The sequence below is a fragment of the Sceloporus occidentalis genome, unplaced genomic scaffold (genome assembly GCF_023333645.1).
Source record: "Sceloporus occidentalis isolate IW3139 unplaced genomic scaffold, rSceOcc1.0.p SCAF_10, whole genome shotgun sequence".
NCBI lineage: Eukaryota > Metazoa > Chordata > Lepidosauria > Squamata > Phrynosomatidae > Sceloporus > Sceloporus occidentalis.
Window position 1 is genome coordinate 28,841 of NW_028316990.1, and position 24,440 is coordinate 53,280.

General features: G+C 43.4%; 1 protein-coding gene across 1 annotated transcript; it reads left to right on the forward strand.

Moving 5' to 3' along the window:
• The first annotated feature begins 1,609 nt into the window (after positions 1 to 1,609).
• On the forward strand, positions 1,610 to 22,889 carry LOC149305720 (alanine aminotransferase 2-like). Its single transcript, XM_089477027.1, has 11 exons — positions 1,610 to 2,174; positions 11,312 to 11,401; positions 13,045 to 13,153; positions 14,875 to 15,008; positions 17,217 to 17,460; positions 17,835 to 17,914; positions 18,029 to 18,165; positions 19,896 to 20,070; positions 21,653 to 21,808; positions 22,560 to 22,672; positions 22,798 to 22,889. Exons 1-11 carry the CDS (start codon positions 1,929 to 1,931, stop codon positions 22,886 to 22,888), a joined length of 1,575 nt encoding a protein of 524 aa, XP_089333153.1. The 5' UTR covers positions 1,610 to 1,928; the 3' UTR covers position 22,889.
• Positions 22,890 to 24,440: the final 1,551 nt, after the last annotated feature.

Consider the following 24,440-nt stretch of genomic DNA (forward strand, 5'->3'; position numbering starts at 1 on the left):
TAAGAATAATCATAATAATTTAATATAATTTAATAATAATGTGATTAAGTAATAATGCGTTTTCTCACATGGGAATTGGGATTTTGGAGGGGCGATGCTTATTAACAGTGCCCTGGCACATGAAAAGCATGTGCAAGCTTTCTTTTCCCAATGCTTTCCACTCGCTGTGGATCAGCTCATACAACGGTCATTCACATCAACCAAATAACAGCATCACTGTTTTGTTTTTGGGTTTCTTTGTTTTTTGCTTGTTTGACCTCACAACATACACATTTCCGCAGGTCGCTCAAACGTCTGCATTCGTTGAACAGACAGACAGTTATTTTCCACGTCCAAAAGAATAATGATCAAGATCAGTGGAAAAACACTGATGTTGAATAGGCCCAGTTCACTGCGTAAACGCTGCTGTTTTCTTATCGATGGGGTTAGCCCGCATTGAGTCATAAATGCTTCTTTCTTGTACAATTGAAGTGGTTGCTGCATTTCTTTGGCAACCTTAAATCTAGATTTTAAATGCAGTTCCTCAATGGAAAATCTCTCTGAAGTGAAGCATGATGGTCGAACCTTGGGTTCTCTGGCTATTGTTATTGTGCAGCTTCATGTTGACTCCAACATATGGCAACTCAATCCGAAGATGTTCCGAGCATGGTTTATTCAGAGGAGGTTTGCCGCCTTCCTCTTTGGCTGAGAGTGTGTGACTTGCCACAAAGGATCCAGTGTGTTTCTGTGGCTGAGCAGGGATTTGAATCCTGATCTCCCAGATTTCTAGCCATCCAAAATATCTAGAGAGCTCACCAATGCCTATCCTGAATCTTAAAGGCTGCTGCCACGCTGCAGAATTAATGCACTTTGACACCACCTTTAACTGTCACGGCTCAGTGCTAGGGAATCCTGGGATGTGTAGTTGTTTCACCAGGGCTTTCTGACAGAGAAGGCTAAGCATCTCCTCAAACTACAAATCCCAGTATTTGATAGCATTGAGCCATGGCACTTAAAGCGGTGTCAAACTTGCATTAATTCTGCAGTGCAGATGCAACCTAATTCACGGTTGCTTGGAAATGAGGCCCACTGTCTTCAGTCCCAGGAAAGGATTCCTTGCCATCTTGGTAGGATCCAAGCCTTCAGATGCTGTGCATCTTTACAGTCAAGGTTTTGCAAGGCAGCCAAAGGCATCTGCAGTACGTTTGTGTCTCGGGTTCTTGTTCTTTGTGCCTTCAAGTTGCCTGCCCACTTAGAGCAACCCCATTCACTTGAGACGGTTTAGGCAAAGCCTCCTCAGGGATGGTTTGGCCAGTTCTTTCCTCTGCAGTAGACTTTCCAAGACCAGACAGGACCTGGGGCCTTAGCTTCTTTCCCAGGTGCCTGGGGGGCCCTTGGGGTCTTTGCCAACTCCATGCCCCTTGCTGCTGCTGCTGCTGCTGCCATCCCACTTTTGCAAAACCCAAGGAAGGCCCATGAGGAGAGCCTCGCAGGCTCCAGCTGCGGAGAGAGAGGGAGGAGGGGATGCTGGGCGTGGCAATCCTCCCTGGCTCCCCTGGGGAGGGACTACAAGCCCCGGCAGGCACTGCGGCTGGCTCCTTTTGGCTGGTGCAATACCCGACGGCGCCTTCATTCATAAAGGAGAGCGGAGGAGGCAGAGAGACAGAGCCTCGCACCATCATCATCATCATCATCCCCATCCAGGAGCATTGAGGGCTACTGCAATGGGTCAGTGAGGGGGGCGGCTGCTGCTGCTGCTGCTGCTTGGGTCGCCCTGGATCTCCTCCTCCTCCTCCTCCTCCTCCTCCCTGCAAGATCTGGAGCAGCATCAGCCAGCCAAGAGGGGCTGGGCTCCATGAGGGCCCCTGGGCAGCGCAGTCTTTGGAGACCCTGAGCCCCAGAGAGACCCTCCTGGATTTGGAGCCCTTCGGAGGAGGAGGCAGAGCAGCATGCACCGCTGCTTCCCGGGGCTGGCCAGGGAGGCCTGGGTCCGGAGGGGGGCCACCTTGGCCCCGGGCCCCAAGGCCTCCTCGCTGGCCCCGAAGGAGAAGCAGCAGCAGCAGCAGCAGCCGAGGGGCCGCGGGGAGAGGATCCTCACCTTGGAGTCCATGAACCCGCAGGTCAAGGCGGTGGAGTACGCGGTCAGGGGCCCCATCGTCCTCAAAGCCGGAGAGATCGAGAAGGAGCTCCGCAAGGTAAGGCCAGCCTCATCCCCATCATCCCCATCCCCATCATCCCCATCCCCTGGGTGGGCCAGATCATAAGCCTGAGGGCAGGGAACCCTCTTATTCAAGAGATTGTATGGACAGCTTAAGAATAATAATAATAATAATAATCAGGAGAGAAGGGGGAGGATGGGAGCTGCACTCTCGGAGATCTGCCTGCCCTGAGTCTCCAATAGCTTCCTAGAGGCATCAATGATACCCAGACTCTGGTCTTCCAGACCTTTTGGACTCCAATGCCCAGAATCCCAGGCTATTTAAGTGGAGGCTTCTGGGAACTGAAGTCCAAAACACCTGGAGGACCAGAGTTTGGGAATCACTGGAGAGGTTTGAACCCATGGGAACCTGGGATGTGCAGTTTTCCAAGGTCTGGAGCCCTCTCTGCCAAAGAGCGATGCCTCCCACAGCTACAGATCCCAGGAAGGTGTAGGATGTGGTCAAGGTGCATCATTGCTTCGATGGAGATAGATGCCCCTTCGGACTCTGGAAAGCCCCTTTGGAAGAAAAACGCCCAGAGAAAGCCAGCAAAGCACATGGATGTCCAATGCATCATGGCCTCATCCCAGGTTGAAACGAAAGTGGTTCTTTCTCTCGAAGGTGCTGCAAGGCTCCCTGGATTTCCTTGGAAACAAACCCCACTCTTTTCAATAGGGCTACTCCCTCAGTGGCCAATAAGTCCCAGATCCAACAACCTTAGTAGCATCCAAGGCTCCGGGTGCCATGGTTTTGGCAGTCCATCTTCTGCACATACTGAATAAATGGCCTTTAGTGCAACTCTTTTCTTATCATTCCATGTTTAAAATGGTCACTTTTGTCAGTTTTTAGTTGCACCGTACTTTTAGACTGAGTCCCAATTCTGGAGGGAAAAGCGCAATGCAAATGAATGTGGTTTGTTGCTCTGTGGCTACAAGTTGTTTCCAACTTATGGCTACGTGAAGGCAAGCCTCTCGTAGGGTTTTCTTAGCAAGTGTCTTTAGACAGGGTCATCCTTTGAGGCTGAGAGAGTGTGACTTGGCCAGGATCACCCAGTGGGCTTCCATGGCTAAATCAGGATACAAATCCTGGTCTTGAGAGTCCTAGTCCAATGCTGGCTCTCTATGCCAATAAATATAATAGCAATAACAACACTTCTCTGAAGATGCCCATAGCCACAAATGCTGGCGAAACGGCAGGAATAAACTCATCTAGAACAAGGCCCCAGAGCCCGAAAAACCCACACAAGACTATGGATGCCGGCCATGAAAGCCTTTGACTTCACAATAACAACACTCATATTTATGCCTTATGGAGGGATGTAAGTGAGCTCCAAGACCAAGGGGAAAAGGCGTGAACCACGTCTACAAGTGAATGAAACAAGTTGTGACACAGGAATGGAACACAAGACAACCCCAAACCCTTTGCCCCAGTATGTTGCTGCTGATGGGGACCCAGAAGGCGCTCCAGAAAGGCTGCACTGGAGCCTTAATGGGGAGCAGCCAGGGCAAAGGGCTGGCACTATATAGCCTCCTTCTTTCCTCCATCCTCTGCCTCCTGGCTGCCAATGGTTGCCAGGGCCACTCCTCCGGGCCACTCCTCTGCCTCTGTGGCTCGGGATTGGGGCAGGCGAGGGGCCCGACGCAGGAGGCCAGCATGCAACCAAGGCTGGCTGCTTGCACCCACCATCCCCAGCAGAATGGGGCCCTTATCACACAAGCAGAATTTGAAGTTATCCCAGGGGTTTTGTATGCTCAAGCGGAGGATCGAGCCATGGTCTCTCGAGTCGTAGTCCAACGTTCAAACCACACTGGCTCTCTTTGTTTTCTTACCACACTGAAAACGTCAGTTGCCCCTTTGAAATAGGCTTGGAGGAGACATGGCAGGAACTTTTATATTGCACTCAAGAAAGCATAAGGAACAGTCTCTGTAGGTTTTTAAAAACTGGGAAGTTAGTAGGGTAATCCTCAGACATCATGATATAACCTTTTGCATTTTCCTCCACTGCAATACTGTTGCTTGACAACTGTCACGGTCTCTTGACATACACACAAAAAGAAACAGCCACCTCCCTCCTTCTCTGTCATTCAGTTGCATAAGAACATGGTCATATACTTCATAAGATAATATTTACTTTTCTCCCGTATCCTCTGCTCTCTGATGAAATCAAGGATCCCATTTCCTTATGTAACAAGGTAATGGATAATCCTTTTTTAAAAGCCTGTTCCAATAACATTTAAATCTTATTAATCTTTAAAGTGCCATTTCTCTTTTGGTCTTAAATTTTTGCTCATTGCCGAGGCTAAGTTTCAAAGATTCGTCATCATTAACTTGGAAGTTAAGCTTTATCATTAACTTGGAAGACGCTTCTCCATAAGGAATATTTTCACCTAACCCTCAGGTTTCGATCTTTTTCTCAAGGAACATACTTTTCAATGAGATGGGGCATCTCCAAGCCCTCCTGTCCTCCTCTGCTCTGCTTAGGTCTTGTAGATTTCAGGCCTATGACTTCCCTGATTGAGTCTTCCCATCTGGCATCAGGCTTTCTTTCTTTTTATACCCTCTACCTTTCCTGGCATTATTGTCTTTTCTAATGAGTTGTGCCTTCTGGTGATGTGGCCAAAGTACGAGAGCTTCAGAAGAATCCATGGATACAGAGGGCCAACTGTATTTCATCACGAACAAAGGGATAAAGGCTTTGCTGGCAGCAGGATTCTGGGAGTTGTCATCCCAAAGATGTTGTAAAGCTCTTCCTGTTTCCTGTAAGAGAAGCAGGCAAGCTTAGGAAGCGTAAGGCAGATTGTGTGATAACACACAGTTCTCCAGCCCTTTCATGGCTTTGTGGAAAGGCACAAGGGATGGACAACAAGCTTCCAGAGGCCCTCTCACACCACACATTTACAGAGCTCTGATTCCACTTTAGCTGCCATGGTACTGTCTCATCAAATCCTGGGATGTACAGTTTAGGGAGGGTTATTTAGGATTCTCAGCCTGAAAACTCTTGGACCTCTCCAAACTTACAAACACCAGGAGTCCATAGGATGTTGCTGTGGCAGATAAAATGGAAGCATAGTCCTATAACTTTGTAGTGTGAAAATGACCCTATATTCTCCAGGTAGAGCTGCCAGCTTAGTGAAGTGGTTTGAGTCTTGGACTCTGACTTTGGAGACCAGGGCTTGAATCCTGTCTCACCCATATCAACCCACTGGTTTACATGGCTAAACCACTGAGGATGGCAGTGGCAAAACCTCTGTGAAGACACTTGCCAAAGAAACCCAACCATGATAGGGTCTCCATAAGTTGGAAACAACTTGAGGCACACAAGTGACTTCTGAAACTCTGGGTTGGTAACATTAGCAGTGCAGTGATAAGTGGGTTTCCTCTGCCCATTTTGCCTAGGACCTGCCCCCAAGGTGGCTGCCTCAGTTTGCCTAATGGCAAGACCGGCCCTGGCCCTTTTCTTGGATGTATCAGATCTCTTTGGAGCAAGGCATGACCTTTGAGCTGGGCAGTCTTAAGACTCTGGTCACTGGTGTATCCACAACCTCCCAGCCTGCCAGTCCTGTTTCAGACGGTGTTTACTTTAGTTCTCTTGTGTTTACCTAGGCTTCGAGCCCATGGGTGTTGCTGCATGTGGACACACAATTAAAATGGAGTAAGGAAAAAAAAGTATTTCTAATTTCCTTGCCTTTAGAAAATGCAGCAGAAGTTTTTAGGATAAGTGTAGTGTGACATTTACTTAACTGATTTACAGCATGATTTAAACAATTTCTGTGAAAGACTCAACATAATGATTTAGATCTCAGTTTACACTCAACATTTTTTAGTTTTGTTGTTGATGTGTGCCCCCAAGTAATTTTTGACTTATGGCGACCCTATCATGGGGTTTTCTTGGCAAGTCTTTTCAGAAGGGGTTTGCCATTGCCATCCTCGGAGACTGAGAGAGTGTGCCTTGCCCACAGGCAACCAGTGGGTTTTTATGCTTGAGCAGGAAATTGAATTCCAATCTCTAGAGTTGTAGTCTTTAGTAGATATACATTATTGTATAGTCTAAACTTAATACATATTCAGAAATGCAGGTTTTATTAGAAAGAATGTACCTAGCAATTCTGAATTGTGTTAACGTTAACTTTCAATTAATTAAACTTGCATTCATAGCCATACTCCTTCTCCATGTTCAGATCTACTCCCTCTTCCCAAATTCTCTGCCCATTGATCTTCTGTCTTTGTACTTAGAGAGAGAGAATGAGACAATGCTCTTCATGTTCACTTCCTCTTGAGTAGCACTGATCAGGTTATCTACCATCTCAATCAACTGCTTTTATCATAGTCATAGAATGTAACTTGCAGTTTACTATTCACGATAATTCATAACCTAGGCTCCTAGACTATTCATAACCTAGGTTCCTTTTTAGTGATTCATTTTAAGAAAAAAATTAATTAAGTTTTAAAAAAATTAAACTCTGGGTTTTTAATTAAAAAACAAACAAACTACCAATCCTAGTAAAAGAGGAGGATGTGGCAGAAAGGTGAGTGAGTTTGATCTCCAAAAGCATGATGCAAGCCCTGTTCGTAGGGGTGGGGAGCAGATAAACGTACTTCGTCACTGTTCTGTTCAGGTTGTTTGTCCAGCTGTGTCCTAAAGTAAAATTTTGTGTGGCACATTTTGTCAACGTTGCAGGTTTTTCCTTATCTGTGATCCAGCTAGAGGAATGCTCTCTTATCCAGTGTGCGTAAGCATGTGGCTATTTACAAACTCAGAAGGGAGTCATTCATACCGTGAAAATAACTACCGTTTGCTAAAGGGTAAAGCTGCTTGAGTATATGTTCTAGACAGGGATCTTACCTTCACATTTGCAATGTGGCACCCTCCGAATCTCAACATGGCAACTAGGGATGATGGGAGGTATAGCCCAATATATTTGGAGAGGACTAGCTTGTTGGAGCAGAGAAACCAACTGCACAAGGAGGTACATGAGCGTTCATCCCTGTGTCCTCTCCAAGTGGCCTTCTAATATTTCACAGATATGAACACAAGCAACATCAGAGTGTGGTCAAGATGGCAAACTTATTAATGAGAAAGAACAGTTACATTAAGAGAGGCTGCATCAGTTTGCTTTTGGCTTATCTGATTGGAAAGGGCACGATTTGATCCTTCCTCTCCACTCCCCTCCTGAATTAATTGATTACAAACTACTTTTGTCCTTTGAACCCATTTTGCGAGATTGTGCTCCCTACTCTCCTTTATCCCCACTGATTGAATTTAATGTGAATTACTTTAACAACTTGAACTCAGTTTGCAGCAGCTGAAATATGCTGACAGTGAAGGGAGAAAGGGGAGGTGGAGAGAGAAATGGGGATATTTTAAAAACCATTGAAAAAGAAGGACAACAGAGTATTAATTGGGGACTCCCTCTGCTAAAGTGGGGCACACTATAGGACTGACTGAGATAAAGAAGAGGGGATTGTGAGCTCTGTCAAGGTGGTACTTCTGGGAAATCTCTGTGCTCATAGTTCTTTAATCATAAATACATGGATTTTTAATTTTATTTTTGCAGCTGGCATTGCTTGGTAAACTTTAAGCTTCTTGGAAAAAGGAAGAAGCAAACTTGGTATCTTCCTACCTATGATACACAATGACATCTCTTTAGCATTACATAACATGCAAACTGGAAAGCTGTATCAGAACTACAATAACAACCTAGAATTCTCTGGCTGTTTTATTCAGCCAAAAGGTATAATTTGCACTTGCATTTTTCTTAAGTTATCGTGGTTTGTACTATACCAAAGCTTATTACCTCTTGGCTGGATCTTGTTAGGACATTCCTTCCAGTAATGTCGCCTAGTTTTAGAGAGCTCAAGGATGCATCAAAACAATCTAGTGCCATTTGAGGTTAATATCTAGGACTGTCTATCAACCCTCTTCAACTCCAGCTCTTGTCAGCTTGAATTACACAAGTTGTACCAGCACAGACTTCAGACCATGTAACACACAAGTCAGTTGCATTTTCAGTGAGCCTGTTTGATAACAGGAGGAGGCTGCAAACCTATACACCCTTTCCTGGAAGCCAAGATGATCAAACTGAGACTGTCATACCTTGATTCCATCATGAGAAGGCATGACTCATTGGAAAAGACAATCATGCTAGGAAAGGTGGAGGCCAGTAGAAAGATAGGAAGACACTACACTAGATGGATAGACTCAATTAGGGAGGTCATTGGCCTAAATCTGCAGGACCTGAGCAGAGCAGTGGGGGTAAGTGGTCTTTGAGATGTTTCATCCACAAGATCACCATGAGTTCGGGTCAACTCAAGGGCAGTTAACATCAATACAGGAATACAACTTTAGGTTGTGACCTCTCACACTTGGCTGAGAGGCTGAGAGCAAGTCTCACTAAACTGAATGGGGCTTACATTTTAATAAACATGTATAAGGTTGCATTCCCAGGCTTTTCAAAGATCAAGAGCTGGTCATCTGTCAATCCTATGTATATTTAACTCAAAAGGAAATCTTGCAGAACTCCTATGGGGTTATCTCCATGGGGAAGTGTGCAAGGGATTGCAGCAGTTCTACACATCATTATCTGAAAATGTGGTTTTTACTGCTGAATGTGTTTTGCAATAAAGATAAATGGTTGCTTTGGCATGCAGAATCTACCCAGCATGCTCCCTGAGGAAATTCTGCCTACCTTGTCTTGTAATCTAGCTATCTCCCTCCCCTTCCATGCCAGATAAGTGTAGAAGGGCTGGTTGCTATTTCCTTAGGGCAAGGTTGGGAATAATATGCTCTCCACGCATTTTAGTGCTGCGGCTCCCATCAGCTTTAGTCAGAAGAGCCAATGGTGGGAGATGCTAGGTATTATTTGTCACACCACACAATGGCCACATCTGTCTTGGGGAAAGGGGCCTTGCATTTAAATACTCCAATATTCTTCTCTTCTGGGATTACTATTTTGTACAGTTGGCCCTCTACATTTGCAGCTTTGACTTTTGTTGATTTGATTATTTATGGTTTTGATTAATATGTTCTCTCTAGGAATCTCTAGGTCCTCCAGCGCAACTCTGCCATACGCTGACCATAGAGTTGTGCTGGGGAACTTAGACGTTCCTAGAGAAACCATTTCCTTGGGCATTTGTAGGTCCTCCAGCATGGTCCTATGATCAACTTCTGGCAGATGTTGACCACAGAGTTGCACTGGAGGACCTGGAGATTCCCAGAGAGGTGTTCTCTTAGGTAAAAAGAATAGTGTTTTTTTATTTGCTGTTTTTCCACATTCGCAGGGGCCCTTTGCCCTTAACCACAACAAATGTGGACGAACCACTGTATTGGTTTTCTTGGCTGAATTTGTACACCTTTAGCAACTGTCATATTAGCAGAATTATTTTTCTTGTCCTATCCAGAAGTTTTGTGAAGAGATTCTCCAGGAGAAAAGCTTGTGTCCCTGTTGTACACTCCACTCAGAAGTAACCAGTAAGCCAAAATGCAATGAAGTTATTCCAAAAGCAATAAAATAAGTGGGGAATGACTTTCTTTTCCCGGTATAAAGAGTCATGTTTTCTCATTAATTTTAAGGGCATTGTCAAAATCCCTTTCCAATTCTAAAATCCCTTTCCAATCCACCATTTTCTATCAGTGCTAATGAAGAAATGGTAACCAATAGAAATAATGCATTGTATTTAATCTGTTCTGTAGCACGCAACAGGAACAAATTCTATAGGGGAAAATATTCTTTCCAGGATCTGGCTCCACTATATACTGTAGCTGCAGCATTCTTTATATCAAGGAAAAGAGACCACCATTCTTGAGTTCTCTGTGTCAATGAAATTAGATCTCTGAATATTTTGACATCTGCACTCCGTTTTTAGGCAGCCTTCATGCTTTGCCCAGTCCTTTAACTAGGACAGGAAGGGGGTCTCACTTCACTGCACCACATGAGATCTTTCACCTCGTATCCATGGCAGCCCTTGGTTGCCTTTTAGCAACTGCTCAACATGTTTCTTTGAAAATACAACGTCAACATTCTTATAATTCTGACCTTTGTAACTCATGATGGGAGATCAAGAACAAATTAGACATTTGGATAATAAATGTCTGCCCAAACCCTGTGAAGGGGCATCTTTTAGATTTCCCTGTGCTTAACAAAATATTTTTTTAGCATGATTCTTATTGTTAATAAAAAGTGAACTAGACTGCAAGTCAACAGCAAGCAAATGTTTGTTCTCTTTGTGAGGTTAGCGCTCATCAGAAAGATAACTCCTTGTACAGTTCAAGCAGATCCACTGGAGTCGTAAATTGCAAAGACTAAGGGGCACATGCTGTGCCCTCCTGAGTGTTTGGTAATATTGTTATTATCAGCGTTCCCTGGAAATCTCCATTGTGCTGAGCACAGAATGAAACTAAAAGAGGTTATAGGCACCAAAGAAGTTGTAACATCGACATGTTGGGGCAGATATATAGTTAAACAGTGCTCAGCAATGGATGAGAAGCAATAAATGTGAGAAATACTCCCTCTTTTTCTTTATGTTTTCTGCAAATTGTTCAGCTTTCTAGTAAATTGTGGTTCAGACGTTATAGCAATAGCAAGTACGTTTCTATACCGCTTATCTGCACTCTCTAAGCAGTTTTCAAAGTATAAGCTAATTGCCCCCAACAACCTGGGTACTCATTTTAGCGACTTCTGAAAGGATGCAAGGCTGAGTTGGCCCTGAGCCCCTGCTTGACTTGTCCAAGATCACACAGTGGGTTTCTATGGCCCAGTGGGGATTCAAATTTGTTCTCCAGAGTCATAGTTCAAACCACTACGCCATGCTGGCCTTGTTTACAAATAGAATCTAAATAGAAGCCCCTGCTGCACGTTCCTTTTTGTAAAAAGGTATACGGAAAGCATGCATCTTGGTTTAAAAGAGAAGTGACCTTTCTTGCTGCCATCACCTCTGTCATAGCAATTCAGCAATAGCAGGGAGTGTACATGCACACAAAAGCAATTGTTCCCACAGCCCATGGGCTGTGGGATGCCTGTCTCTCTTGTAAATGATAACACAACATCTACAACAAAATGTTACAACCTCATTTGTCCTGCCTGTGTATAAACTGAAGTTTACTACTTGTTTACTACTGGTATGCTTTTTCCTTTTAGGGAATCAAAAAGCCTTTCACAGAGGTCATCAAGGCCAATATTGGGGATGCCCACGCAATGGGACAGCAGCCCATCACCTTCCTTCGCCAGGTAAGGTGGTTCTTGAGCCACTGTAAATTTTCTTCCCCAGTGTTCCATTTATCTGCTAAGACAGAGGTGGGCAAAATGCGTCCTTCCAGATATTTTTGGAAGGCAACTTCCAGAACTTTGAGCCAGTGTTGGAAACTGCCAGGAGTAGTATCTCAGTAATATGCATTTTATCCAGGTGCAGAACAGGTGCTGCCAGAGCAAGGCAAGACATCCACATGGGAGGAAATGCAGCATTTCTGTAGTTTAGGAGTTTCAGCAAGATTACCAGTTCTAACTTAAGTAGCTACACTAAACTCCTTGGATATCCCAGATGGCTTATACTGATCAGGAAGCCTGGAGGAGGAGGAGGAGGGTAGCTGCAGGGACATTTCTTGGTATTGGCTGCCCCGGCAGCAACACAGCCCTTCCTTCCTCAGGTGGAAATCCTGCTGAGTTCACCTGCCTGCCCACCCTCTTTGCCAGGCACCCCATTCGGGCAGCGTTGTTCCTTCCATAGAGGGGCCTCCTTCTTTTACTTTTCTGAGCCACCCCTCAGCCATCCTCCATGGAAAGTCCTCTGAATGAAAAGTGGCTGGAAAACTCCTCTTTATTCACGGGACAATGACAGGATTATCACAATGTCATGCAACATCATCTGATAACCTCTGCACAATTGCGCAAAACCGACGGGAGCATCCCACTTTGCTCCCATCACTTTTGCCTGTCAGAAAATCACCTTGGGCTTGCTAGCAGGAATTGTTGTTGTTGTGTGCCTTCAAGTTGTTTTGACTCATGGTGACCCTAAGAAGAACCTATCATGCAGGAACTTTACTGACGCATAAGGCTGTATTCAGTTATAAAGCTTTGATATCACTTTAGCTCACATAGTTCCATCCAATGAAATCCTGGGATTTGGAGTTTGGTAGAGACTTGTAATGCTCTCTTGGAGAGCTGTAGTGCTGTGGTTCCGGAGAGTATACGAAAGAATTATAATATGAAAAGGGATCCTATAACACCTTTGGGACTAACTATGCGAAAGAACTTATGGCATAAGCTTTCGTAGACTTGGTCTACTTTCTCAGAATTCTAAGTAACTCTTGCAACTACAAATCCCAGGATACAGTAGGATACAGCCAGGGCAGTTAAAGTGCTATCAGACTGCTGTAACTGTGAACTGTGGATACAGCTTGAGACAGACAAAGTCTGAGTGGTGCCTGGATGGAAGACTGCTGGCTACCCTCTATATGCCACTGTGGCCTTCATAAAAGAAAAGAATGGGACACAAATGTAATAAAATGACTGTAATTACTGCAGATTAAGCAAAACATAAAAGGAAGGCCAGAGATTGCTGTAACTGCAATGGTGCTTGCAGTTAGTGCAAAATCCTTGGGAACAATAGCAAGATATGGTACACATTGATCAGCTTCCACCAATCAATCTGAAGTTATCAGGCTCCTGAGATAATGCTATTTAGTCACACACAAGCCCCTCTAGATTTTACTGATTTTGCAAAAATTAAGCAGTACCCATCCTCTAAAGGCATAATGTCTTTGGATTAATGGAGAACAGTTGGAAACTCTGCTTAACCACAGTGTTACATATTAAAATGTTAATACCCATAGGTAATGTGTAGTAGTAACCTATTTTTTTTCTGGGTGACATAGGTCGTTGCACTTTGTACATACCCAGACCTCTTGGATAGCCCAAACTTCCCAGAAGACTCCAAGAAGAGGGCAAGACGGATATTACAGGGTTGTGGAGGAAACAGCTTAGGTACCCTTCCAATATTGATTTATTATATATGCTGCTGAGATGATTTGAATTTTGGAGGACTGTATGCTAGCACACATTCATATAACCTTATTTCTGTGGGCTCTTAAAGATGATCAATGGAATATCATGATACTTTTATTTGTTTATTTTAATAATGGATGTGCTTTTTGCCACCTACACCTCTGCTATCATGTACAAATAACCTGTTTACATTGCTTTGGCTACTCTGGTATCACACTTCAGCTCAGATACCTATGCTGCAGTTTGTCTATTTTTAACCCCAATCCTTGGCCTGTCTGCTAGGATGTTTGTTGCACTGACAAATAATCCCAGAGATGTGTGTGTACATAAAATGGTAACCTAATACAACCCAGGACTAGAATTTCCCACACTCCACCTTGTTGGAGAAACATTTCAAGTCTCCTGTTCTATACATAGTGCCTTTGCTTTAGGGTTATTGCCAAGAACTGCAGAACCTGACAGCCTTGGTTAACTCTCTCTCCCTGCCTAGGAAGAAAATAATGTGACATTTCTAAAGGCATAATTAAAGTAAGAGAATGGCTTCCTCCCCAGACCTCTGTTTTTTGTTTTTGTGATTAAAGTTCCTTTGACATTAGTCTGGACTTGTAAAAATCTACAAGAGGAAGCATAATAGCACTTAATTGATTAGCACTTCATTCAACGCTGCTGCAGGTTTTCTTTTTTGGCATTTTAAGCCAAAAACTACAATCCACTTGTTTATAGCTTTAGGGTAGAGGATGCCACCTTCTAGGTCAGTGATTCCCAAACTTCGGTCCTCCAGATATTTTGGACTTCAACTCCCAGAAGCTCAAGCCACACAACAACAACAACAACAACAACTCTCAAAATCTTTTTTCTGCATTGCCTGCTAGGATGTGACTTGTGAAACTCCCATATGATACTCATAGGGAAAGGCATTTGAATTCCACTTAAACATTGTTTCTCTTGTCAGTTCCAGTTCAGAGTCAACTAAGTACTCACTGTTCCATTTCCCGTAAAAGGGGGGTCTTTTATATAAGACTATATGTGCTTATAAAACCGAGGGAGGGCCTACAATGTCCTTAGAGATTAGCTGTGAGGTTGTCAGACCTGGGGCTGATAGGCACTGAAAAGACAAGCGCACAGTTAATTCAGACAGCTGCAGGGTCTTTCTTGGCTTGACTGCTGGATGGAGAAAATTATTTGTACCCCATTTAGTCTGCCTCCCTCAATTGTATGTTGTTAATTGACCTGATGAGAAAATTTGACATTCAGGCATAACCGAAACAGCAATTGTGACAGTTCTTCCAGGGAAGATACACAAATGGATGACAGCTGTGTGTTTAAGATGGCTTCAAAACTGTGGCTGGTACTAAACACATAATAATTAATCCCCAAAGGCTGTTTTAGGTTTTGGACTGGAAACCTTAGGGCTTGGGATAATTCTGAACTGGCAACTCTAGAAAAATATTGGTGACAGAGTCTAGAGCTACTGTTAGAAAGAACAAGGGGAGCAGCTTCTGGGGGGTTATTTTGCCTGAGTTGTGGTTACTTCAGTCTTGTTGCCAGCATTAAAATCAACTCCCGATCTTGTCAACATCTGCATATGGAACATGAGTGGGATGGGCAGGTGTCACCATGTTATTCACACAGCTAAGTGTCACAAGCTGCCATGACTGGGGGTTGGCGTTTTCTGACAGCATTTTCTTTTTCTCTTACAGGTTCTTACAGTGCCAGCCAAGGGGTGAACTGTATCCGTGAAGATGTTGCAGCTTACATCGAACGACGAGATGGAGGGGTTCCAGCTGATCCAGATAACATCTACCTGACAACTGGAGCTAGTGATGGCATTGCTGTAGGTTTTGCTTTTAGGGTGGGCCTAATGTGTAGGAACAAATTGCAGCATCCATTACCCTTGTTTTCCCAAAGAAAGTATCTTCCAGATGTTTCAGACTACACCTCTCAGCATTCCTGACTATTGGCTATCATAGTTGGGGCAGATGGGAGGTAAAATGCAAAATATCTAAGGGAACCATATCAAGGAATATTGTGTTATGCTCTGGAGACTGCAAAGTTGTGTTTACACAAGAATGTTGATAGTTCTCCATAATGCAAGACTTTCCACCCATAACAGCACAAATCTGGGCTCTGTTTTCTTGGCTGTGCCCTTGGTTTTGTGGCCATTTCACATCTCTCCACTTTAGATTTCTCCTTTCCATCTTGAAACCTCCCAAACAGATCTGCAAAGTGAAAAGATAGCTTGCACTTAGCAAACCTAGCATAAGGATGAGGAGAGGAGGATGTGGACTCTTGGCCTTCTCAATAGTATCAAGCCAAAGCAAACTTCTGCAACTTCTCCTAACTGTATGTTCTTCTTCATTAATATCTTTTGCCATCTTGACTACACATTGATGTTGCTTGGCCATGCATGCCCTAGTTTTCATTGGAGAAATGTTAGAGGATATGGGAATGCAGAACTTCCATCTTTTCCTTTGCTTGAGGCAGCAACATGTCTTGCGATGGCCCCAGGTAGAGCTATGTAGAAGTATAGAGATTTGGCGATGGGTGGGATCTATGCCTCTGAAGCACTGAATGAATGACCACAGTTCCCTTCTAAGGGCATTTCTTACATTGAGCAATTTGATCTGACAACTACTCGCTTGAAAATTAGAAACAAGAAATGGAGAAAAACTGGTTATGTTCAACCTACTAGGAAGAAACAAAACCTCTACAATTGTGTAAGCCTCAGTTAAACCTGCTTAAAATCCCCTTACCTCTTTCCCTCCCTTTAATGTTGAGCAACCCATTAGATCAGGGGTGAGAATTCATGTTGCCCAATGGATATTGAATTGCAAGTTCCAGGTGCCTTAGCCAGCATAGTGTTGAGGAATGCTGAGTGCTGCAGTCCAAGCCTAATGGAAGGCAGCATGATTTCCAGCCTCTACAATAGATGCAGCAGAGCCAGTACAACCTTCAGTGGGAAATCCATCTCTGCTTTGATGTTCACAAGCATGTTGTGTTGTGAAGTCTGTTGCTTCATACTGAGCCCGCCAATATTTGTCTTGGTGTCCCTAAGCACCCTTTTCATTTAAATCTATTTGGCATTTCCTATACTTAAATTTTCTTTTGCTGTACTTGCAAAAATAAATAAACAAATCCCACCATAAACTTAATTAAAATTTCATCACCTGGCACAGTTTGGTAGTGAAGGAATCTTATATCTGCAGTTCTATTGATTGGTCCATTGTTTTCTCGGTCTTTCGGTTGCATTGTTCTTTATGACTGGATGCATAAGCAATGAACAGCGGAGGCTAAACATTGCCAGAAACTGCATACGTAACTGCACTTCTTCTTATATTTATAATGGGGGGGGGGGGGGGGGGGGACGGAATCACTTCATTAGATTCTTGGACAATAAAAGGCAGCAATTAATCACATTCATCCATAGCAATCAGATGCACCGGAGCTCTTTTAAAACTTTTGGAAAATCTGGCCAGCTCAATAATTGGAATGTAAGTCCCATTGAAGAAAACGGCATCGTAAAATGGTGTCTCCATATACAGATGGCAAAATCAAGGTTTCCTTTTGGGTAATTATATATTTTAAAAATATTTTCAAGCCATGGATGGTTGAATCCATGGATAAAGTGTCTGTGGATACAGAAGGCTGACTGTACTCTTTTTTCCCAATTGTCTTTTAAAGAGTGGGATGAAGTCATATTGTAATATACAGTTTGCAGGTTAAACATTCATGGATTTGATTATTCATGGATTACTGCATTTGCCCCTGCCACCGAAAAAGAAAAGTTCTGTCTTGGCATTTATCAGTCCTCCAGATGTTGACCACAGAACAATACTGGAGGAACTACAGATGCCTAGAAAAGTGTTTCTTCAGGTTACAAAAAAAGATAGTGGGCCTATATTCTTTTTATTGTCGGGGAGAGGGGTACACCCCAAACCTCTGCAAGTGTTGAGAGCCCTTACTATGTTTTGAGCAGAGGAACAGATCAAAAACTTGTTAAATAACAAATTGCCTTTTCTCTCCCCCTGGCACCCAACCACAGACTATTCTCAAGATCCTTGTTTCAGGAGGAGGAAGATCCCGAACTGGCGTGATGATCCCAATTCCCCAATACCCCTTGTATTCAGCTGCCATTTCGGAACTGGATGCCATTCAAGTGAACTATTACCTGGATGAAGAGAACTGCTGGGCCCTTGATGTGAATGAGCTGCGCCGTTCCTTGGATGAAGCCAAAGCATATTGCAATCCCAAGGTGCTTTGCATCATCAATCCAGGAAATCCCACAGGTATGCAGAAATCCTATTTCTCAACTTCTTTCCCTCTTGTTTCTTGCAACCCCCTACCATGCAGGAATACACCATCAAAGCACTACCAACAGAGGACCATCCAGCCTCTGTTTAAAAATCTCCAAAGAAGGAGGCTCCATGACACTCGGAGGCAGCGTCTTTCACTGTCAAACAGCTCTTACCATCAAGATGTTCTTCCTAATGTTTAGGTGGAATCTCTTTACTTATTTTTCAGCCATTTCCCTGTTGCAAAGGGGCTTATTTTGCTCCCCAATTTTATGGGTTCTGCAATTGAAACTGATCAATTTTAATAAACAAGAGGTTTTCTGTTCCCCCCATCTCTTCTCCCCATCAACAACTACCCTCAAATTTAGGTCAGGTTCAGAGCAGAAAATGCATTGAAGATGTAATACATTTTGCCTGGGAAGAGAAACTATTTCTTCTGGCTGATGAGGTAAGAAAATCACCCCACTATCAGAGGCTGTATATTTTCCTTCCATCTTTTGCTTTACGCACAAGCTTGCTGTTCGTTGTTCATAAGCAATTCTTGGATTTTCTGATGGTATAGGTTTATCAAGATAACGTCTACTCAGAGAGCTGTCAATTTCACTCATTCAAAAAGATGCTTTACGAGATGGGGCCAGATTATTGCAATACCGTGGAACTCGCTTCCTTCCATTCCACATCCAAAGGATATATGGGCGAGTAAGTACTTTGAATTTTTCTCATTTCTTTTACCCTTTAATGTATCAAACTGCCCAGAACAACACAATGCTCATTCTGTTATGTCAAGGAAAATGAATACAGCCATACCATCCTTTAAGATGCTCATTTTAGAGTGCTCTGCTAATACAGTGTACCAAAACCCATGAATGCTCAGGTGCCATTAAATGAAAAATCAATGTTTGGTTTTTTAGAATTTTTTCCAAAATATGTTTTCAAAGCCATGGATAGTTGTATTTGTGAATAAAGAATATGTGGATAAGTAGGGCCAACTGTACTGTACTTTTCAATGTATAGCACCATTTAGTTATCCACACTCAGTTTGTTTACAGGATTTGTGCACTTGGTGCCTCAATGTCATATTCTTGCAGTTTTAAAAATGTATTATTTTTATTTTTGCATCATTTTTAAGGCCTTGTGGGTGGGTGTGTTGTGTGCCTTCGAGTCATTTTTTACTTATGGTGACTCAGACTAAAGTAACCCTATCATGGCGTTTTCTTGGCAAGATTTGTTTGGAGGAGGTTTGCCATGGCCTTCCCCTGTGGCTGAGAGCCTGTGACTTGCCCAAGGTCACCCAGTGGGTTTCATGGCTGAGCTGGGACTCAAACCTGGTCTCCAGAGTCATAATCCAATACTCAAACCACTATGTCATACTGGGAAACAGTGGTGTGGATATGGTTTTAGGCTTTTCTATTCACTGGCAAGTGGGAGAAAGGCTGTGATTTGCTTTAAGGTGATATTAGCTTTACGATGGTGGTCTGGCACCTAACCTGTCATATGAATGAGATATGCCTGTATACCACAGACGTCTTACTGTGTCACAGCCAAATGAGGCTTTTTTGGCTGTGTTGCACTGAGGGGGAACTATTCTGTTATGGCCCCCGTCATGTGGAATGGTGTCACTGTAGAAACTAGATCAGCTCCCAAGGTTTGGCATTCCCACCGATAGCACTGAACACTAACCTGTTCCCACAGACATTTTCCTGATTGATCATTTGTGTCTCCTTATTTTTTTTAATTGTATAGTTTTGCAGATTTTCTTTTATCTGCATTTAAAAAAAACATTTTACCGTTTTAACAAGTGTTTTATTGTATTTGTTGGGTTTTTTTTTAACAAAAAGGATAGATCGATGCTCAAAGTGAATAGATTATAGCTTTCCACAAGACTTACAATCATCACAGAGTTGGGGACATTTTGAGAAAAAAGGGACAACAGTGACAGCAGCTGTTGTTATTATACAAGAGCAACATTGTATTATCATATTGTTATACAGCAGTTTTATAATTGCTGTATATATATATACTGTATGTGTGTCTGTGTGTGTACTCACACACACACACACACACACACACACACATATACATATAATTGTTCTCATTGATGTTTTGCTACACTGCTAAGCCAGACTGTTTTTAAGTTGCCAATTTATTCTTTTTAATAAGTAAATACTTATTGGTTGGACTATATTCCTCTAACTATAGCTCTCATCCCTCTCTGACCATTGGCCATGTTAACTGGAGTTCATGGGAGCTGTAGTTCATTGCATTTGGAGAGCATTGGGAGTTGCACTCCATTATATGACTGTAGTGCAGAAAGCTCTACTGATGGGTTGGTTATTTCACCATCATCATTGCAGGGTTCTGACCATATTCCTTGTTATCTCTTTACTTCCTCCTCTTTCTTTTTATATCTACTACCCCATGATTCTCAGGTGTGGTTACAGAGGGGGCTACATGGAGGTGGTTAACTTGCACCCTGATATTAAAGGGCAACTTGTTAAACTTTTGTCAGTCCGTCTATGTCCTCCAGTTTCGGGCCAAGCAGCTATGGACATTGTGGTGAACCCTCCTGTACCTGGTGAAGAATCATATGCACAGTTCATTAAGGTGGGTTGTGGTAAGAGTATACAGCTGGCCCTCCACATTTGTGGCTCTGACTTTTGTGGATTTGATTACTTGCGGTTTTCATTAATATGTTCTCTCTATGTCCTTCAGTGCAACTTTGTCAGAGGTTGACCATAGATTGTGCTGGAGAACATATATGTTACTAGAGAAACCACTTCTCTAGGCATTTCTAGGTCCTCCAACATGATTCTGTGATCAACCTCTGACAAATGTTGACCATAGAGGACCTAGAGATTCCTAGAGATGTGTTCTCTTATGTAAAAAAGAATAGGTTTTTTAATTGCGGTTTTTCCACATTCATGGGGGTCCTTCACCCCTAACCCCAGGGAATGTGGGGGGACCACTGTACAGTGCTCCCTCTGTTCTCGTGGTCTTCAGATCTGCATCCCTCGCTTATGTGAAAGGGATGAACAGAGGGAGAATGAATGGGCTGTGTGCCTGCAGCTCACACCCCCACACCTATATTCAAGCCAGTGGGGATTGAATATAGGCGAAACTCTGTTTTTGTGAGGGAGTCCAGAACGAATCCCCCGTAAAAAAGGGAGGGTGGCTGTATTTAAGAGAGAGAGAGAAAGAATGAGTGAGAAGTGGTGTGGAAGAAAGGGGTCTGCTTTTCTTGCATTTACAAAGCATGGGCCTTTTAAATAGACATGTTGTTGTTGTGTGCCTTCAAGTCATTTCTAATTTATGGCGACCCTAACATGGAATTTCCTTGGCAAGATTTGTTCAGAGGAGGTTTGCCCTTGCCATCCTCTGAGGCTGAGAGCATATGATCATTGACTGGGTTTTTATGGTGAAACCAGGAGTCGAATCTTGGTCTCTCTTGCTTGTGTGTTCATCCTCCTTAACCTTTGCCATGTTGACCACACTCTGATGTTGAATGGCCACAGGTATCCCAGTTTTCATCTGTGAAATGTTGGAAAGTATGTGCTTGTGCTGTTTTGCAGCTCCCATTTTATTCCTTAAAGGAGCTTTGGTACTTTGAACTCAGTTTGCAGCAATTGAAGTAAGCCTAAGCCAAAAGGAGGGAATGAGGAGGAAAGAGAAACTGGGACATTTTAAAAGCAGATGATGGCGGGTTACAGACTGCCATTAGAGACGTCCTGAGGATGTCCCAGTTTGAAAAAGGGGCGTCTCTTCTAGACGCCCCTACTCCTATTACAGACTTAGTCCATACAAAATGGCGGAGCCCTGTTCATACGGGCACCGCCACTTTGACGTAGCGGACGCTCTGCGTCCGCACGTGGTACCCCAGAAGTGACGCCGTGAGTGTGCGACTAGCGCCTCACGACGTCTTTTCCAGGGCCCAGGAAGGAGCGCGATTTCTGCGCTCCTTCCTCGGAGCGTCCGGGAGCTGCGCGGTTTGGCCACTGTGGCTCCCAGACGCTGCAAGCGGCGGCGGCAGGAGACCGCCGCAATCCAACGGTATGTAACCCGCCGATAAAGTGGGATGACAGGGGATTAATTGGGACTGTTCCAGCCAAATCTGCTTCCATAGAGTTTTGTATCACATGGTTCATTTATTTCCTGGGTGATGTTCATTGCATTCTTTCCCTGAAAATAGGAAAAGGAGTCCGTTTTGAACAACCTTGCAATAAAGGCCAAACTAACAGAAGACATGTTCAATCAAGTACCAGGGATTCACTGCAATCCACTTCAAGGAGCCATGTATGCTTTCCCACGAATCTTTATTCCTTCCAAGGCTATAGAGGCAGCCAAGGTGAGCCTTCCTTCCTGTTGCTTTACTTTAAGCAACTCTGATTTAGGGCAGAGGTAGGCAAGCACCAACCTTATGGAATCTACTTGGCTTTTCCAAGAACCCCGAGATCCATCAAACACAAGCTGGGAGAGGCTGCCAAAGTTTGCTTTTGCCTGAGTCTATTGGGAAGGGCAAGATTCTGTCCTCTTCTCTCCTACTTTTGCCCTTTGAACTCAGCTTGCAGCAACTGAGGTAAGCCAAGGACAGAGAGGGAATGTGGGAGTAGGAGAGAGAAAATGGGACATTTTAAAAGCTGCTGGAAAACTGGGAGGGCAGAAGATTAATTGGAAATGTCCCTGTCAAATCAAGACAGTTGGAGGGTATGCCAGTGCAATGCTTGAAGTATTAACCATTTAGGCTCAGGAAATGAACATGCCTTTAGCAGTTGTGGAGGACCTCTGGCTTGTTGTTATTGTGTGCCTTCAAGTCATTTCTGACTTAACTGCAACCCTGAAGTGAACCTATCATTGGGTTTTCTTGGCACGATTTGTTCAGAGGCGGTTTGCCATTGCTTTCCTCTGAGGCCGAGAGCATGTGACTAACCCAAGGTCACCTAGTGCGTTTCCATGGTCAAGCTGGAAATCGAGCTCTGGTCTCCAGAATTAGCCAGATGTATAATTTAAATACATGGAAACAAATGTATTTGTAGGAAGCAACATGTAACTCACTTTGCATCATCATTTCAAATTACTCCATTGTTTTATCTCCTTAGGCTCATAAAATGGCTCCTGACATGTTCTACTGTATGAAACTTCTGGAAGAAACAGGCATCTGTGTTGTTCCGGGAAGTGGATTTGGTCAAAGAGAAGGAACTTACCACTTTAGGTAGGCAAACATATATTTGGTAGCTAAATCTGTGTGCACCAGTGACAATCTGAATTTTCTGCCATGTCTGCCTTAGATGACAATCTCCATGTACTAAGTTTTAAAATACTTTCTTTTTCCCCCAGGATGACTATTCTGCCTCCAGTAGAGAAGTTAAAAATATTGCTGGAGAAAGTGAAAGACTTCCACATAAAGTTTCTGGAAGAATACTCTTGAGCAAAACAGACTTTCCTTTTTTTCTTCTTCTTCCCAGGACCTGTGAATCTGGAAAGCAAAACAAAAGCTGTGAGCAGGGATGGGGGGATATGGTCGGGTTTTTTGGTCTTCTTTAATCCAACCCGCAACGGAATTTCTACAGCCCAGCTGTGACATTTTGAGTACACCCAGCCCAAATGTCTACTTTGCAAACTTCGTTTATGCTTTAATTTTATGGAAAGGGATGGAAATAAGGGCAGAAATGTTACAAAAAGAGTACAATTTTGTGCCTTGACCAGAAATTATATAGCTGGCTTTCCGGACAAGATAAGGTGGTTCTTAATAAGAATTGCTGACGGTGTTACTACTAGAAAATAGTGACATTACGATAGTTGACTTAGATATAAAAGCAAAATTTGACTTGACATAGCTGGAAGCTCAGTGTGAATAAAAAGCACTGAAAAAATAAACTGGCAAAACGTCTCTTTCTACCTAACCTGTTTTTAAAACCTGTGCGGTTGTAGTCTTTGGGGAAGTGTGATTTCTGTGTGCTCTTGTGCAACTTCCATTAACTTTGGTGAGACAGCATGGGAGATGTTGCTGTTGAGTGTGCCCCAGGTGTTCAAACTTGGATTTTGAGTACTACACCAGACAGTGGTCAGAAACTATGGCCTAAATCCTGTTATGAGGAGACCCATGGAATCTATGGGGTTTACTTCTGTGTAACCTCACCATGCAGCAATTGAATCAGTAGGTGGACTCTAGTTAAGATGAACCAACAGGATTCCACGTTGTGTGTTGCAGTTTTCTGCTTCAAGATTTAAGAGGTGGAGGAACATTTGTCCCTCTAGATGTTGTCTTATCCCGTCTCCCATGAGTCCCAGCTGCCATGGTCAAGGAAAATGGGAACTGTAGTTCAACACCTTCTGGAAGATCACAGGTTTTCTGTCCTTGATTTTAGAAATGGTCAAAATTGTGCTCCGGCATCCCTAATAATGGTTGACGCCAAACTAGCCCAACATGTCAATTGAAGCATCAGAGTCTTTGCATAGGAAAAATAAATGGTGCCAATTAATTTTCTGTGCAGGAAAGATATAATTAGAAGTGGTTTGTCCTACTTAAACCCTGTTTTCCTACCTGTATGGCAAGGACTGCTTTAGGAATGAGATCTCAAGTAACATAGCAAAGCAAAGGACCTTTTCGCGGGAAAATCAAACTCCATGATGATCACACATCTACCTAAGTCATGGGTTAATGGAATTTCTGATATGGAAAAGCAAAAACACAGGACAAGATAGTGAGTAAGCTTTTCAGGTGGCTAAACAGAGTTGATGACAGTTCCTCCATGACTCACTTTACTATCAGGCAGTAGGAACTCTGCCATCTTGGTCCAACTAAGATAAACTTCATAGTATGGTGAAGGGACAGTATTGACTCACTGACAGTATCTTGGCATGTATTCGGACTATACAATTATACAGTGCTTGGATACCAGTTTAATATCCATGCTCTATATTATGAGATCCTAGGATCTGTAGTTCCATTAAGTACTTAGAGTTCTCTGCCAGAATGT